The sequence below is a fragment of the Camelina sativa genome, chromosome 20 (genome assembly GCF_000633955.1).
Source record: "Camelina sativa cultivar DH55 chromosome 20, Cs, whole genome shotgun sequence".
NCBI lineage: Eukaryota > Viridiplantae > Streptophyta > Magnoliopsida > Brassicales > Brassicaceae > Camelina > Camelina sativa.
The window spans coordinates 10,561,618-10,577,897 of record NC_025704.1 but is presented as its reverse complement, the minus strand read 5'-3'; the positions used below and the strand labels follow the sequence as shown (position 1 = coordinate 10,577,897).

At 36.8% G+C, this 16,280-nt stretch overlaps 1 protein-coding gene across 8 annotated transcripts; it reads right to left on the bottom strand.

The window, feature by feature from the left end:
- Nucleotides 451–2,337, bottom strand: LOC104770363 (glycine-rich RNA-binding protein 3, mitochondrial-like). 8 transcript variants are annotated; one of them, XM_010494770.2, is made up of 6 exons: nt 2,029–2,336; nt 1,888–1,920; nt 1,640–1,688; nt 1,380–1,528; nt 1,202–1,270; nt 451–1,060 (listed from the first exon to the last, which is right to left on the bottom strand). In XM_010494770.2, exons 4-6 carry the CDS (start codon nt 1,513–1,515, stop codon nt 624–626), a joined length of 642 nt encoding a protein of 213 aa, XP_010493072.1. In that variant the 5' UTR covers nt 1,516–1,528; nt 1,640–1,688; nt 1,888–1,920; nt 2,029–2,336; the 3' UTR covers nt 451–623. The 8 variants fall into 8 exon arrangements, with proteins under 8 accessions (XP_010493072.1, XP_010493071.1, XP_010493073.1 ...); XM_010494769.2 differs by having other exon boundaries at nt 1,888–2,336; XM_010494771.2 differs by lacking the exon at nt 1,640–1,688.

Genomic DNA, 16,280 nt, shown 5'->3' with positions numbered 1-16,280 from the left:
AAACTATCAATTAGCGTAAGGGCATGTTTATAGGGGGATCAGGTAAGGGTGTTCTTAGGGGAGAAATATTGTAAAAATAATGTAAGATCAGTAGTTAAGAACTTTTGTTAAGAAGTAAGTTATTGTGAGAACATGTATAAGATCTTAAGATTTAATAATATAATATTCTTATAGAAATTTTAAAATGTTTAATAAATACATAGATTAATGTTTAATAAATAATGTAAGAATGTTTAAAACTATTTAATAATATAATGTTTATTAATATTCTTAAACATATTACAATTATAAAAATTTATAAAATAACATTTTAATTGCAAACTTATGAAACTTTTACTGAAATTAAAAAAAAAACAAACATATTACTTAATTAATTAAACAAGACAAACATTTTATTTAATTAATACATAGATTAATGACCAAATTTATTCCAAATATTCCAAATATACATAGATTAATACATAGATTAATGAAACAAAGCTCACATTTTTGTTTAAAATTCAATAGATACCTTCAGAAACAATCTCAAACTACAACTTATTTTCAAGATTGAAATAGCAGATTGTTACTAGATAAAGTGTTTTCCTCAGGAAAATTCAGATAACTATTACTAATCATAAAAATTAATATGAAAACACCAAGTCTTGAAAACATCTTTTGCTACTTGCTTCAAGCTCTTTTGGCAACATCAGTGTCATCTTCGAAATCTCCTTCCACTGGTCCATTCTCCATCTTAATTTCACTTTTCTCCATGCTTCCAAATTGATCTTCACCGCCAAATTGGCTACCGGCAGCAAATTGAGTATTGTCACCACCAAACTGCGAGCTGTTGGCAACAGGGTTTCCTCCAAACTGGCTATCTCCAGCGAACCCACCATTGTTGCTACCGTAAGTATTGGCACTACCATAACCACTACTTCCATTATAGTCACCAACAGCCCCTGCAGTTGCACTTGGAACCTCACCGTAAGTGTTGCCGCTAGATCCATATCCACTGCTTGCACCATAACCACCAGCAGCTCCGTGACCAGTAGCATCGCCTCCATAGCCACCAGCACCACTGCCGCCATAGCCTCCAGCATTGTAATTACACAGAGGCTGAGTTAGCATAAGGCAACTAACGAAACAAACAAGTGTCTAATTTGTTCACTAACACACTGCAATAACATTCACAAGAACAGTAAACAGATCAGTTATTTACTTTCAACGACTTCACCATATTTAGTGAAAGCTTCTCTTAAGCTATCCTTATCCATGCTATAAGCCATACCTTACAACAGAAAAGAAAACAAAATTCACAAACTTGGTAACGAAATAACAAAAAGTAAGTAACCAATTCTTCATTTTCCACACAGTTTCTAAAGCTAGACTAGACTCACCTCCAATGAAGAGCTTAGAAGATGACATACACCTTATAGCCTGAAAAAGCGAAGGGCTTGATAGAGAAACCTGACCATTGAGTTGCTTGCTCGTTGTCTGCTTCAATATGTTCCCGAATTTACTCAAAAAAGTCATCTCTTTTAGATAACTAAGATGGAAAAAGACAAATACTTTAGTCACCGGAAACTCAAATTAAAAAGTAAGGATCATATCATTTCCTCTTTTTCTACTCATATACATAGTCAAGTTTCATACTTACTAAATCAAAGGCTTTTTAAATACGGAACTCTTCGTTTTGCCTAATCAAACTTTACAAGGAACCAAAACGTGAATTCAGAATCAGTACATAAAGCAGATATGTTATCAGTAGCAAAGATCGGAACTAAAAATCGATGAAAATGACAGAGATCATTCAAAATCAGAGAAGAGATAACCTTATACAAGAGCTAAAGCTGAGAACAAACTAGGGTTTATGAGAAAGAAATGAGCTTGAAGAGTGAAAAGTACCTCAATACTCAATACTCAATACTTCGCTTTCCTCTGTGAGATTTCTCGATTTTGTTAAAACCCTACTTGACCGAGGTTTATGTAGCGAAGTTTCACGATCTATTAGGTATACCTTGTCTATAACCTATTGCCGGAGCTTACCTTGTCTATAAAGCCAGAGGACACAGATGAGACAGAGGAGACAGAGAAGACGAGGAGACGAAGAGATCGGTTGACTTGGCGAGACAGAGGAGACAGTGGAGAGGACGAGATCGGTGGACACGAGGAGACGAGGAGACGAGGAGAAGAAGAGATCACCGGAAGTGGTCGGAACACACCGGAATCGGAGACGAAGAAATCTCTCGGCGTTTCGCCGTTTCGCCTCTTCGGAGAGAACAAGAAAAAAAATCACGAAAACCCGAACGAAGAGAAAGAAAATGATACGAAGAGAAAAGAATTTCCAACCAATCTCGTTCAGACACGTGCCCTTAGATCACCCGAAAAACTGATCTAAAATAAGATCAGAAGGCCTGATCTTATTTACACTGTTCATTTTTTCTCATTATAAAAAAGCCCAAGATCAGCCATATGTTTTGCCGATAAATATGGCCTAAGGCACACGAATCTAACACTAATAGAGAGTAAACAAAGCTAATGTCACACACCTTTTTAGGCTTGATTGATAATATGGTTGTCATTTTGTCACCATTACTCGTTGCAAGCACAAACAGCACCTGCTAAGTGAGGAAATCGAACTCTATCATCCCTTATTACAATCATTTTCCGACTTAAATCTTTTGATACACATTTTGTAAACGAATTAAAATCTCTGCAAATTAACTATCAGACTGTTTGTGATCCGGAGAGTTGTTTCTGCAGGAATTCTCACCCCAATCCATATGAAATAGCCACTTTTTCACTCTCAAATCTATCTGCATATATATCCTAAACACAGATTATATAACCAGCAAGAATGGCAAGGTGGATTATTTCCCTGAGTTCTGACTAAATAAGTGCAGACTCCGGATGCTTTTTGTCATCAACGACAAATTATGAACTTGATCACCAATCTCTCAATCCAACCTAGCTAGGGTGAAGGTTCACACAGAAGAAATCAACTAATTAAGAATGAGACACATCTCAACGCAAACCTTAGCTTTCCACAAATGTCCTAGCATCGGTCAGTTCTTTTTATTTTATTTTTCTCCTATTTTGAATAACAAAGATAAAAAAAAAATGTTTTCAAATATATTTTGATGAACGAAGATAATATCAGCTCTACACTGATCCACAGGTCCGACCACCACCAGATAATCCAATTATTAAGTCCAAAGTCTAGAAACAACACACAGTTCCAAAAATCAAACAATTCTTTTGGAAACTTCTGTCGGGATCACTTGCCAGTGGAAAGAATCTTCGGATAAGACATATTAGTTTGGCATCATTTACTATCTAGTTTGGTCATTATTGCATAGCTTTAGGACTGTTTGTGCATTAGAGTAGAGTTGCATTGCATTTGCATAGTTTCTTGCATAAACAGGTGATTTTGGAGCCTAAGGAGCATGGAATGAATGCTGAAGAGGATTGAAGCTATCAAGAGAAGAAAACAAGGGAGCTAGAGCTGAAGAATCAAGGTCCGGAAGTCCACTCGACCGCCCACTTGACCAGACACTCGACCGTGTGCGGAGAAGGACTCGACCGGATGGAAGAAGCAGAAGAAGAGGCCACTCGACCAGGCTCGACCGAGCACATGGTTGAGTTGACCGAGCCGCCCTTATATTTTGTCTTTTAGCCTTTTTAGGACTTCCCCTGTCTCCTATATAAAGACTTGTACCCTGCAGCCACAAAGGAGATCCCCCTTTTAGAAAACTCTGTAAAACCTAGTATTTACCCTTTTTGGAATTTCTGTCTAGCTCTCTGGGTTGAGGGTCTGCGGCGTACTCGTTTGCGAGGAAAAAGATGGGGGGGGGTTATATATGGAAACCCCTTTGACCTAGCTTCCTAGTCCTGCCCGAGGGTCTACTCGATGGGGTGCACGAGGATGAGGTCGGGTTACTCCGCGGGTAGATCTTCGGGTTGTTCTTCTTGCTCTTGGATCCTCCTCGATCGTGTTGGGGTTCGGACTGTTCTTCAAGCTCGATGACTCTTTCGGGTACATGTTCGGATTTGTCCTTGTTTTCCCCCATTTTAGGCTCTTAAGCACCTGTTTCATCCAAACTATGCAAATGCAAGAATGCAACACCCTAAATGGCCGAAATGCGAATTCCTACAGTTAATGACCTAAAAATGCTAAAGTAAGGGTATAAACAATGCAAAATATGGACAAAAAAGGATGCTAAAAACATGTAAATTAGAGAGTTATGAAACTAACAAGAACAAGTACTAAACTAATGCAAGACAAGTAAAGAAACAGGATCAGACAGAAACTAAATGAATGCAACAGGAAATGAAATGAATGCAACAGTAATGAAAGAGGAATGATGAAATAAGAAGGTTGCATGACATAAACAGGAAACTCTGGAACAAGCTCGAGCAAGCACTCGATCGCTGGTCGAGTGAACAAATACGAGAAACAGAACCAACCAAGCAAAACAAAAGCAAATCAAACAGCAAGCGAATAACAGGATTTAAACAGAGAAATCAATAGACAAAGAAGGTCCTAAGGATGGATTCATGGGCTGGACTTGGATTATGGTTACCTAAACTGGTCAACAAATCTCAATCAAACATGAGCTATCTCTAGACAATGATCTTCTAATACTCTGCTAATCCTTCTCCGCACACGGTCGAGTGTCTGCTCGAGTGGGCGGTCGAGTGGAATTCTGGACCTTGATTCTTCAGCTCTAGCTCCCTTGTTTTCTTCTCTTGATAGCTTCAATCCTCTTCAGCATTCCTTCTCCAAAATCACATGTTTATGCAAGAAACTATGCAAATGCAATGCAACTCTACTCTAATGCACAAACAGTCCTAAAGCTATGCAATAATGGCCAAACTAGATAGTAAATGGTGCCAAACTAATATGTCTTATCAGAAGATTCTCTCCACTGGCAAGTGATCCCGACAGAAGTTTCCAAAAGAAATGTTTGATTTTTGGAGCTGTGTGTTGTTTCTAGACTTTGGACTTAATAATTGGATTACCTGGTGGTGGTCAGACCTGTGGATCAGCGTCGTAGATGTTGTCAAGCTGAGGAATCTACACAACACATACTATTTGATTGTCCTTATACCCAATTGGTGTGGAGGGCATCTGGATTACTATTGAATATCATGTTGGCTACAACTGCTAACCTAGAAGATAAAATGGAGACTATACTCTCAGGTTAAGAGTACATCCAGACTATACCATTTCACAAAGCAATCAACAGCTACATCAGGTTGATCTTCGTATCCTCTAGAGATTATGGACAAGTAGGAATTATCTACTTTTCCAACAATGTAAATTTTCATGGCATTCAGTGTTACAAAAGGCCAGAACATATACTAACGACTGGTTACAAGCACAACAATACATCCAGAGTCTAAACAACGGAATCAGTACTCATGGCCAATGGAAATGGATCTACATTCACAAGCTAGGAACAACCTCCTGATGGATGGATCAAGTGCAATTATGATGGCTACTTCAATACTGATACTAGACAGTCAAAGGCAGGTTGGATTATGGAAAATGAGATGGGTGGATTTATTGGAGCGGGCCAAGCTGTAGGAATTTCGACTGCATCCCCATTAGAAAGTGAGCTACAAGCACTTCTCATTGTGATGCAACACAGTTGAAGTAAAGGATTCAGAAAGGTTATTTTTGAAGGTGACTGCAAGCAAATTTCTGAGATTCTTAATGGTAAGACCCTCAACTTTGGAAAGCTATAATTGGATAAAGGAAGTTAACTAGTGGAAGACCCGATTTGATGAAGTCGATTTCAAATGGACATCAAGAAACAACAATCAGCCAGCGGATCTGTTATCAAAAGCAAATATACCACATAATACTTGCTATCATTTTATAAATGTAATATTACTAACTTTCTATTGCAAGAACTAAAATGTAATATTTACTAGCTTTCGTAATAAAAAAGTCGTTAAAAAAAACATATTTTGGTATAGATAATCGATAAACATATTAATACTTATTTTCATTTTTATTTGTCAAAAATTAATTAAATATCAAGAAAAATATATCTTTTATAACAAAAAAAATTCAGTAGTTACAGTAATGAAATATAAAAATAATAAATAGAATACCAATATAATTTTATATTAGTTAAAACATTAGCCAACTCTAAACTTCAAATCACCACCTAACATATAAAACTAGATGAGGACCCGCCCGATGTGCGGGTTTAAAATTTTATAAATTAAATTAAATTTAACAAAAATATATTAAAATTTGTTGTACGTATTTATAAATTTTATTTTTGTTATAATACACTGATTTATATCCATTTACAAATCTTTTATGTATGTTACTGTTAAAAGTGTATTTTTTTACATCAAAATATACTTTATGTTACAAATATATTCTTTATCACCACCTAGAAAATATCTATATGAACACATTAAACCAACTATTTTACTTTCACTTCTGCATAGCTTTTTAATTACTAAAATTATTGGCTCAAAAAACATTTTGAATAAAAAACATATTACATAATATACTAATCAATGATGTATCATCATAATAATGTATGATCACCATGGAGAAACCTCGGCTCCGTCCTCATCACTTATGGAAAGAAACTGAGAGAACCTTGGCTCCGCCTTCCTCCCTTGGGAGATAATCTTGCATCCAACCTCCTCTACCTTCTTCCCTTGAAGAGATAACTTTGTGTCCAACTTTCTCCACCATAGAGAGAACCTCAGCTCTGCCCTCCTCCTTTGTAGAGAGAACATGTTCACGTCTTTTTGCTATCTTAAAATGGCTTGCTCCGACAACCTATGAAAGTTAAAACCTTTTTCTAACGTCATAAAATCTTATGATAGTAACTAATATTAAATTTTCCAATGTATTCACGGAAGTGTCTTTGACACACTATGATGTAGCTTCTGTCTCTGTAATGCCTCAACCGCCACCTTGCTTAGTGAGTCCATATCTACTCTCTAGGCATGACCACGGTTACGGTTATCACGGTTACGGTTTATCAACCACCGGTTACGGTTAGAAATTTTGTTTAACCTTAACCATAAACGTTTATTAAACGGTTAAACGGTTACGGTTGAATACGGTTCCGGTTGAAGCGGTTACGGTTATATACGGTTACGATTATTTGATAATATGATACGGTTAATATTATTTGATGATATAATATAATTGATATCATTTATTTATAATTAATATATTCTTTTAGTGTATTCATATTTCTATATATCATAGAATTCATATTAAATAATTAATTATTAGTATATTTTATTACATTTTTAAAATGGTTACGGTTAATAAATTACGGTTTAACTATGCGGTTAACCAACTGTTTTGATACGGTTACGGTTAATTAACGGTTATGCTTAATATAATTTAACCACATATTTACGTTAACGGTTACGGTTTTTAACCATTTTATACGGTTACGGTCTGGTTACGGTTCGGATACGGTCCGGTTACGGTCCGAAATACGGTTACGGTTTGATTTTGGTCATGCCTACTACTCTCAGTCCATGGGCCCACCTTCCTAAGTGGGCCTTACATCTATTTCCGGCCCGTGGATCCACCCATATTCGATGATGGGTTTGTTACGTATGAGAGGTTTTAAAAACTTGTTTACCAACCCTACAAATCAACAAATGATATTTTCCTGTGTTTTTTCCTCACTCGCACAGTTCCGACAATCACTTACAGAAAGGTCACCCATCATGAAGTTCTCTCAAGACCGTTGACCAAAAAAATAAGGGGATTTTGGTGATATATGTGACCAAATCAATTCTTTTAAACCTTTCCGCAAACCAGGATGTCACAATCTTTAAGCTCCTATGAATCTATCAACAACGATTTATGTTTTTCTAATCTATCTATCTATGTTTGTTGTAAGCTTGTGTTTGATTAGCCTATTTTATCTATCCATTAGGTTGAGCTTATACTTGTTATCTCCCTCTAGGATTGAATGAATAATGGTAACAATTATGTTTGCAAAAAAAAAAAAGGAGCATTGTAAGCATTGTAATATATGAATCCCAAATAATTCAAAGATGAAAATATAAATTAAATAAAACAATCTAAAAATACTACAATAAATTTTAAAATATAGTATTAGAAAAAGAAGAAGCATATATTAATTTTTTTTGGGTCAACATATTAATCTTACTTACCTATTCCCAACTGAAAAAGGAGAAAGTAGGAGAAAATTTTGGTTTTAAAAAATAAAAAAATTTACATTCCTATTAAAATAAATTTCCCAATTAAACAAAGTTGAAAGCAATATTTTTAAACAAATTATTTAAATATAAGACGATCTATGTTTATATAGAAGTGAGTTTTTACAAAATTTAGAATTAATAATTAACTCTATATTTTACTTAATCCCTTTTCTATTTTTTGTATAATTAATAACTTAAAATTAAAAATAAGTAAATAATGTTATAGTTTCGAATTTTATGAAATATATATATATAATCTCCTTATAATTATTTTAAAAACTTGTATTTTTAATAAATTCTGTAATTTTTGATAATTATCTTTTTACATTATTAATATTTTTTTAAACAAATATTTTATTTTTTAAATTTCTCTTATTAAATATTAACTATTACACATGTCATAATCTGATATTGATCACTTGACAAATGTCAAAATCTTGTTAATGGCTAACTTTCAAAACCCAACTTTATATAATAAGATATATGCTCAACTATATATGTTCACATAAAAAAAAAATTTACGATAATAACTAAATCTCAATATATTAGTTAAACACGAGGCCAACTCTAATATTCTAAATATTGTAAAACTAATACTATATTCTAAAATATTTTATAATATTATTTATGATTAATAATTAAATATTAAAAATATTTTCACTAGATTTTATGATATTTAATTGACCCAACCAATTTATAAGAATTACATGAAAAAATCATCGTTTACTTATTTGCACAATTTTTGCAATGCTACGTTAATTTTAGAATAATCTTATGACTATTAACACTATGGTTGTACACAATACTATATTCAAGATCAAGTAATCAACAAATGTCGGTTAAGAGAAAAAAAATGATTAAAAATCTTTTTATTCGATAGAAATATGAAAATTAATTTAGCAAAATTTTACATATCAGTAAAATGTTGATTTTAAAAAGAGAAAAATAAGAAAATTAAACTTATTTGTTTAATCAACAATTGTTTAGGTCTGAGTGTTTTTGCTTAACATTTCCCCCACAAGCCAACTTAGAAGAGAAATAGTGGTAACAATACTCCTCTGTTCTAGAAGTTTGACTTCTTAGGTTTTAATTCTTGTTTCTAAAAACTGATTTCCTATTAATCATTTGATGTTAATAAATTGTAAATTTCAAGAACCAATAGTGGAGAATATTTAATCACTATTATTTAATAATTATTATCTTCGTTCATCAACCCTTAAATGGCGATTTTCCTTCGATCTACGCCGCCGTCATTCCATTCCCCCTCCCTTTCCTAGGCTTCTTGCTGTTATAGCTCTAGGTTTAGCTTGTTGTAAGCTTAGACGCATCTTAACATATCTGCACAACGCTACCGATAAGTCGCCAATCCCAATCCCTTATAGTAAGGGCACCATCTTCATCTTACAAGACCCTAGGGCATATTTCACAGCCATTTTGTGTGTGTTGAATTTCTGTCTACTCGTTGCCCCTGAAACTGGGATTGGCGACTTATCAGATTTTTCTAACTTCAACAGTAATCTTGTAACAGCTTCTACTCTACTTTATAAACATGGAACGTTTAAACATTTTCACATCCGCATATATGAAAACAACTATCTAAACCCCAAATACTAAACCATATCCCTTAAAAATTATATCCTAAATGTAAATTGGAAACCCAAACCTAAAAAAAAAATTCTAAAAATTAATTTAACATAGTGTAATTGTGTAAAAGAGAGCAAAAATGAAAATGTTCAAAAAAGGTATCTTTGAAAAAGGGTATACCAAAAAGGACATTTCTAACAAATTCTCTTATAATTATTTGTTAAAAAATTATATTTACTTATTATGACTATTAGTTCAATATTCTCAGTTAAGAAAATATCACTTTATCATAATAGTTTTTAGTAGTAATATAAATATTAATAATTGTTATGATTGTTGTAGCTCTTTACCATAATACTTCATAAATTATCTTATATTTATAATACTTTAAACAATGTTTTTTTGCAAAGTTGTGTCTTTTTGCCATAATTTTTTTTATTTTGATGGTTATTATTTTACTAACAGTTTATGTTTAATATATATCTATTTAAACCTATTTATTATTTTTCCTTTTAATAATTTTAGTTTTATTCGTAGCACATACTTTCAAACTATTATATTACTTTCAAATGATTTTATAATATATAACCTTTTTTTTTTTTTCTTTTTAAATACTTCCCTGCGACATCTAGTTAAGATAATATTGATAGCTTTGTCTATATACAAATTGCGTTGCGTATAGTTTAACCAGTTTGTTCCAAATATTAAGTTATAAAATTTTCTAACTTCAACAGTAATCTTGAAACAGCTTCTACTCTACTTTATAAACATGGAGCGTTCAAACATTTTCACATCCGCATATATGAAAACAGCTATCTAAACTGTAATTAAAAATTAGTTGGAAAAACACACTTAATATACAATTTTTTCAACATTTTCTTATATCGAAACTTACACTTAATGTAAGTGCATCAGAGCTCTGAAGGTGACAGGAGCTTGCGAAGTGTCTCAGAGTGTTGATATGCTGACGTGGCGGATGGGCTGACGTGGAAGAAGATTATGGGAGTCGTGATAAGAAGCGTGAAGAGGAAGGAAGAAGAAGATCAAAATATACACGAAAATATTGAGGGTATATTTGATCGAGAGAGTTAAGGGAGGATATTTCTTAGGATAAGGAATATTTCCTTTTAGTTAGGGATTCACTAAGATCTAGGTTAGAGATCGTGAGTGAAGGGTTTAAAGGGACGAGGGCTAGCCGCAAAAAGAGTTAGCACTCGTGGGAAAAGTTTGAGAGATTTGTAAACCTTCGAGCAAACAAAAAGAGCTTTGAAGGTGAGTGTGTTTTACTCTTTTAGATCTACACAGTGGTTTGTGTTAGATAGAAAAGAGAGTAGGCTTAGATTCATAACTTGTAAAAGGGAGTTTTTATAAGTTTGAATAAAAGCGTTTGCTTGGCGCAGTTCCAAGCAGTTTGAGTGATTTGCTGTCCTCTATACCTTTACAATTGGTATCAGAGCAAGCACCTGATAAAAAGTTCTGATATCCTTTTTCAACAAGTGAGATCTGGCGGCAAGGGTATGGAGAAATCACTGGATTTTGTTGCGGTTCAATCACCATTGAAACTCGATCCTGAGTGCTTTGGTTTTTGGAAGGTGTCAATCAAGCAGGCCATCTCAAGCATTGACATGGAAGCTTGGTTTGCGGTGGAAGATGGTTGGTCACATCCGACGGAGAAAAATGAGAAGGGGGACATGGTGCCTAAGCACAGGAAGAAATGGACAGCCGAAGAAAAAGCGGAGTCCAAACATAACTCACAGGCTCTGTCAGTTATCTTCAAGTTGTTGCCTAGGGACATTTTCAATCAAGTTCAAGGGTGTGAAGCTGCCAAGGAAGCATGGGACATTCTGGTAGTCACGTTTGAAGGCACAAGTAGGGTCAAACGTACAAGGCTGGACAACCTCGCTTCAGATTTTGAAAACTTGCACATGACAGAAACTGAGTCAGTTGCTGATTACAGTAGTCGTCTGAGTGGTATTGCACAAGAAGCTGTAGTTTTGGGTAAACGCTACAAGGACAAGAAGCTGGTGAAGAAATTCCTCAGGAGTCTGCCAGATAAGTTTCAACCACACAGGTCTGCCATTGATGTTTCACTGAATTCTGATGAGCTCAAGTACAATCAAGTGGTTGGGATGATGCAGGCATTTGAGATACAGCTGAAGAAGAAGGAAAAGATAAATGAGAAATCATTTGCTCTCAAAGCCATTGAGGAACAGAAGATTGCAGAGTCTCAGGAAGTTGCAGATGAAGAAAAAGTCGGCTTGTTGGTTAAGAAATACTTTCGCAAGATGGAAAGAGGTCAGCGGAAGGGAACATCATCGGTCTTGAAATCCGATACTGATAAGGAGATCAGGAAGGGTGACAAGCAAGAACGACAGTGTGCTGAATGTGAGGGTTTTGGGCATTACAAGTCTGAATGTCCAAACAACAAACGAAAGAACTCTTTGCAATGCTATGGATGTAAGGGCTACGGTCACACTAAGTTTGATTGTCCTTCAAGGGAAAACAAGCAGAAGTCCTACATCACTTGGAGTGAAAGCGACTCAGATGAAGAGGTCGACAAAGGAGAGGTTCTTAACAGCTTCCTTGCACTGCTGGGTGTCATTGAGGAAGATGAAGAAGATGATGTGGTGCTGGAAATCAACAACGTAGATGAGAAGGTGAATTCTGAGTCAGAAGGAGAAGAGGCAGATTTGTCAGTAGAAGATCAGATAGAGCTTCTCATCAAGATGGTGGTTCAGAAGACTCAAGACATCACACAGTTAACTTCTGAGAGAGATACCTTACAGCTTCATGTTGCCATGATCTCTAAAGAATTAAGTGAAGAAAAGGCAAAGACTCTGCAACTTGAGAAGCAGTTAGATGAACAGCTGAAGAATATCAGGATGCTGAATAAAGGAACCAAAGATCTGGATACACTGCTGAGCACTGGAAGATCCAGCAACCTGAAGTGGGGTCTGGGTTACCAAGGAACAAACACCAACCCAACCACAAAATTCGTCAAAGGAGTGGAGTCTGAACCAGAACTGAAGGAGAGGAAGTTCTCTCAAACAACTAGAATGTGTGATCAGGTTCCTGTGAATCCGAATTCGAGAAACCTAAGGATGGTGGTGTTTCCTGAGATAAATACTAGGCCGCCATATGCTTCTAGTGGGTTTCGGCAGACGACTCAAAGACCTGTTCAGCATAGTAGACGGAGAGGATGTTGGTATTGTGGGCATCTAACTCACTACAAAGCTCAATGTTATCAGTTCCAGAATCGTGTGTCTAACCTTATGCAACGTCGTGAGTTCTATCCAGCTGTAAGGAGAAACACACAGGGGTATGTCAGGAAAGATGATCTCTACTGTAATGTGGCTTTCACAGCAGACAAAACAGAGGTTGATCAGGCCAAGTGGTATTTTGACAGTGGATGCTCCAGGCATATGACCGGTGCCCGTGATAATCTATCACATCTAGAAGGTGTTGCTGGAGGAAGAGTTACTTTCGGTGATGGAGGAAAGGGTACGATCCGAGGAAAAGGCACAACTGGTGGAGAGTCTCAACCACATCTTAAGGATGTCTTCCTGGTCGAAGGGTTGAAGGCTAATCTGATAAGTATCAGTCAGTTGTGTGATGAAGGTCTGGATGTCACATTCACCAAGAAGGGGTGCAAGGCTGTCGATCAACAAGGGTCAATACGACTTAGAGGCAGGAGATCTGGTAACAACTGTTACATGTGGAAATCATCAATACAGTGTTTTAACACAACTGCTGAGTTGGATACAGAACTGTGGCACCAGAAGCTTGGTCATCTCAACATTCGCACAATGATGAAATTGGCTAATCAAGAGGTTGTGCGTGGAATTCCTAAGCTGAAAGGTGATCCACATTTCATATGTGGTCCGTGCAACAAAGGCAAGCAAATCAAGTCGTCTCATGGGCCTGTGACAGATGTTCGCACTAGCCATGCACTTCAGTTGGTACATATGGATCTGATGGGTCCTATTCAAGTTCAGAGCATTTCTGGGCGACGGTTCATCTTTGTCATGGTGGACGATTTCACTCGCTACACCTGGGTGCGATTTCTTCGTGAAAAAGCTGATGCTCTTGAATGTTTTCGCATTCTTGTCCTGCAGATTAAAAGTGAAAAATGTTCAATCCAGGCTATCAGGAGTGATCATGGAGGAGAATTTCAGAATGACAAGTTTGATCAATTCTGCGGAAATCAGGGCATTGTTCATCAGTACTCTGCTCCGAGAACCCCAGAGCAGAACGGTGTTGTTGAACAAAAGAACAGAACACTCCAAGAAATGGTGAGAGCTATGCTGCATGGGAATCAAGTGCCACATCGGTTTTGGGATGAAGCTGTCAACACTGCTTGCTACATTATCAATCGTGTGTATGTCCGACCAGGAACCAGCAAGACTCCCTATGAGTTATGGAAAGGAAAGCCACCAACTGTAAGCTACTTTCATGTGTTTGGCTGTCTATGCTACATTCTGAATGACAAGGATCAGTTGGGTAAATTTGACTCAAAGAGTGATGAAGGGATCTTTCTTGGTTACTCCAGACACATCACTGCTTTTCGTGTCTACAACAAACGCACAAGATCAGTTCAGGAAACAGTAAATGTTGTTTTTGATGATACTTCATTTCAACGAATTGATATGGTGCCTGTTCTCTCTGACAAGGATCTGGTAACTGATGATGAGAAGTCTGAGCAAGCCTCTGAGAGTTTTAGTGATCATACTGGTACCAGTCCCGGACTGTCACCAGACGAGCTTCCTCCATCTTCTCAGGTTCATCGGAATCACTCCTCAGGCGATGTTATCGGTGCGATTCAGGGGGGTAGAGTTACCAGGGGCAAACATATTGACTTTGCTCAACTGGCTGGAAGGAAACAGAAGACTACAGTTCCAGACACTGTCTCTCAGGACTTTGAGATTGTTCAATTTGCCTGTTTTGTTTCCACTATGGAACCAAAGAATCACAAAGAGGCTCTTCGGGATGAGTTCTGGGTTGCTGCAATGCAAGATGAGCTGGAACAATTTGAGCGCAGCAATGTGTGGGAACTCACTAAACGGCCAGCTAATGTCAATATAGTGGGAACGAAGTGGATCTTCAAGAATAAGAGTGATGCCAGTGGATGCATTGTGAGAAATAAAGCAAGACTTGTGGCCCAAAGTTACTCTCAAGTTGAAGGAGTTGACTTTGATGAAACCTTTGCTCCGGTGGCAAGGCTAGAATCCATCAGGTTCATGTTTGGTATGGCATGTGCTCTCAAGTTTACTTTACATCAGATGGATGTTAAAAGTGCATTTCTGAATGGGATTTTGCAAGAAGAAATGTTTGTAGAACAACCAAAAGGCTTTGAGAACCCACAACATCCTGAGCATGTGTACCGTCTGAAGAAAGCTTTATATGGTCTCAAGCAGGCTCCAAGAGCATGGTATGAGAGGTTGACGACGTTTCTTCTTGATCAAGGATATGTTTGTGGAAATGTAGACAAGACACTGTTTGTTCTCAACAGCAACAATGTCTTGATGTTTGTTCAGATCTATGTGGACGACATTATTTTTGGTTCTACCTGTCAATCTCTGGTGCAAAGGTTTGTGAAGAACATGTCACAGGAGTTTGAGATGAGTATGGTGGGAGAGATGAAATACTTCCTGGGTCTGCAAGTAGAACAATCAGCTGATGGGATCTTTGTGTCTCAAAGCACCTATGCTAAAGAATTGGTTCAGCGATTTGGTTTAGGGAAGAGTAAAGAAGCCAAGGTACCTATGGGAGTCAATGACAAGCTTTCAAAAGATGAGGAAGGAGAGGATGTGGATGAACGACTATACAGAGGTATGATTGGGAGCTTGCTCTACCTGACAGCAAGTAGGCCTGACATTTGTCTGTCAGTGGGGATTTGCGCACGGTACCAGGCCAAGCCTAAGTTGTCTCACTTGCTAGCAGTCAAGAAGATCATCAAGTACGTCAAGGGGACAGTGAACTTTGGTATTTTCTTCACCAAGGATACCAACACCAGTCTGAGCGGGTACTGCGATGCTGATTGGGCCGGTTCTGATGCTGATCGCCGAAGTACAAGTGGAGGATGCTTCTTTATGGGCAATAATCTTATTTCATGGCACAGCAAGAAGCAGAACAGTGTCTCACTGTCAACCGCTGAGGCAGAATACATTGCCTTGGGCAGCTGTTGTACACAGCTCCTGTGGATGCGTCAAATGTCCTCTGACTATGGTATGGATTCTGACACCTTGTTAATTCATTGTGATAATTTGAGTGCTATAAACATCTCTAAGAATCCTGTCCAGCATTCTAGTACAAAACACATAGATATTAGACACCACTTTGTTCGTGAACTTGTTGAGGCGAAACTGATTGAGATAGACCATGTGAGCACTGATTTTCAATTGGCTGATTTGTTTACTAAGCCTCTGGATTTCAACAGATTCATAAATCTGAGGAAGTCTATTGGTGTCTGTGAACTCTAACTATTT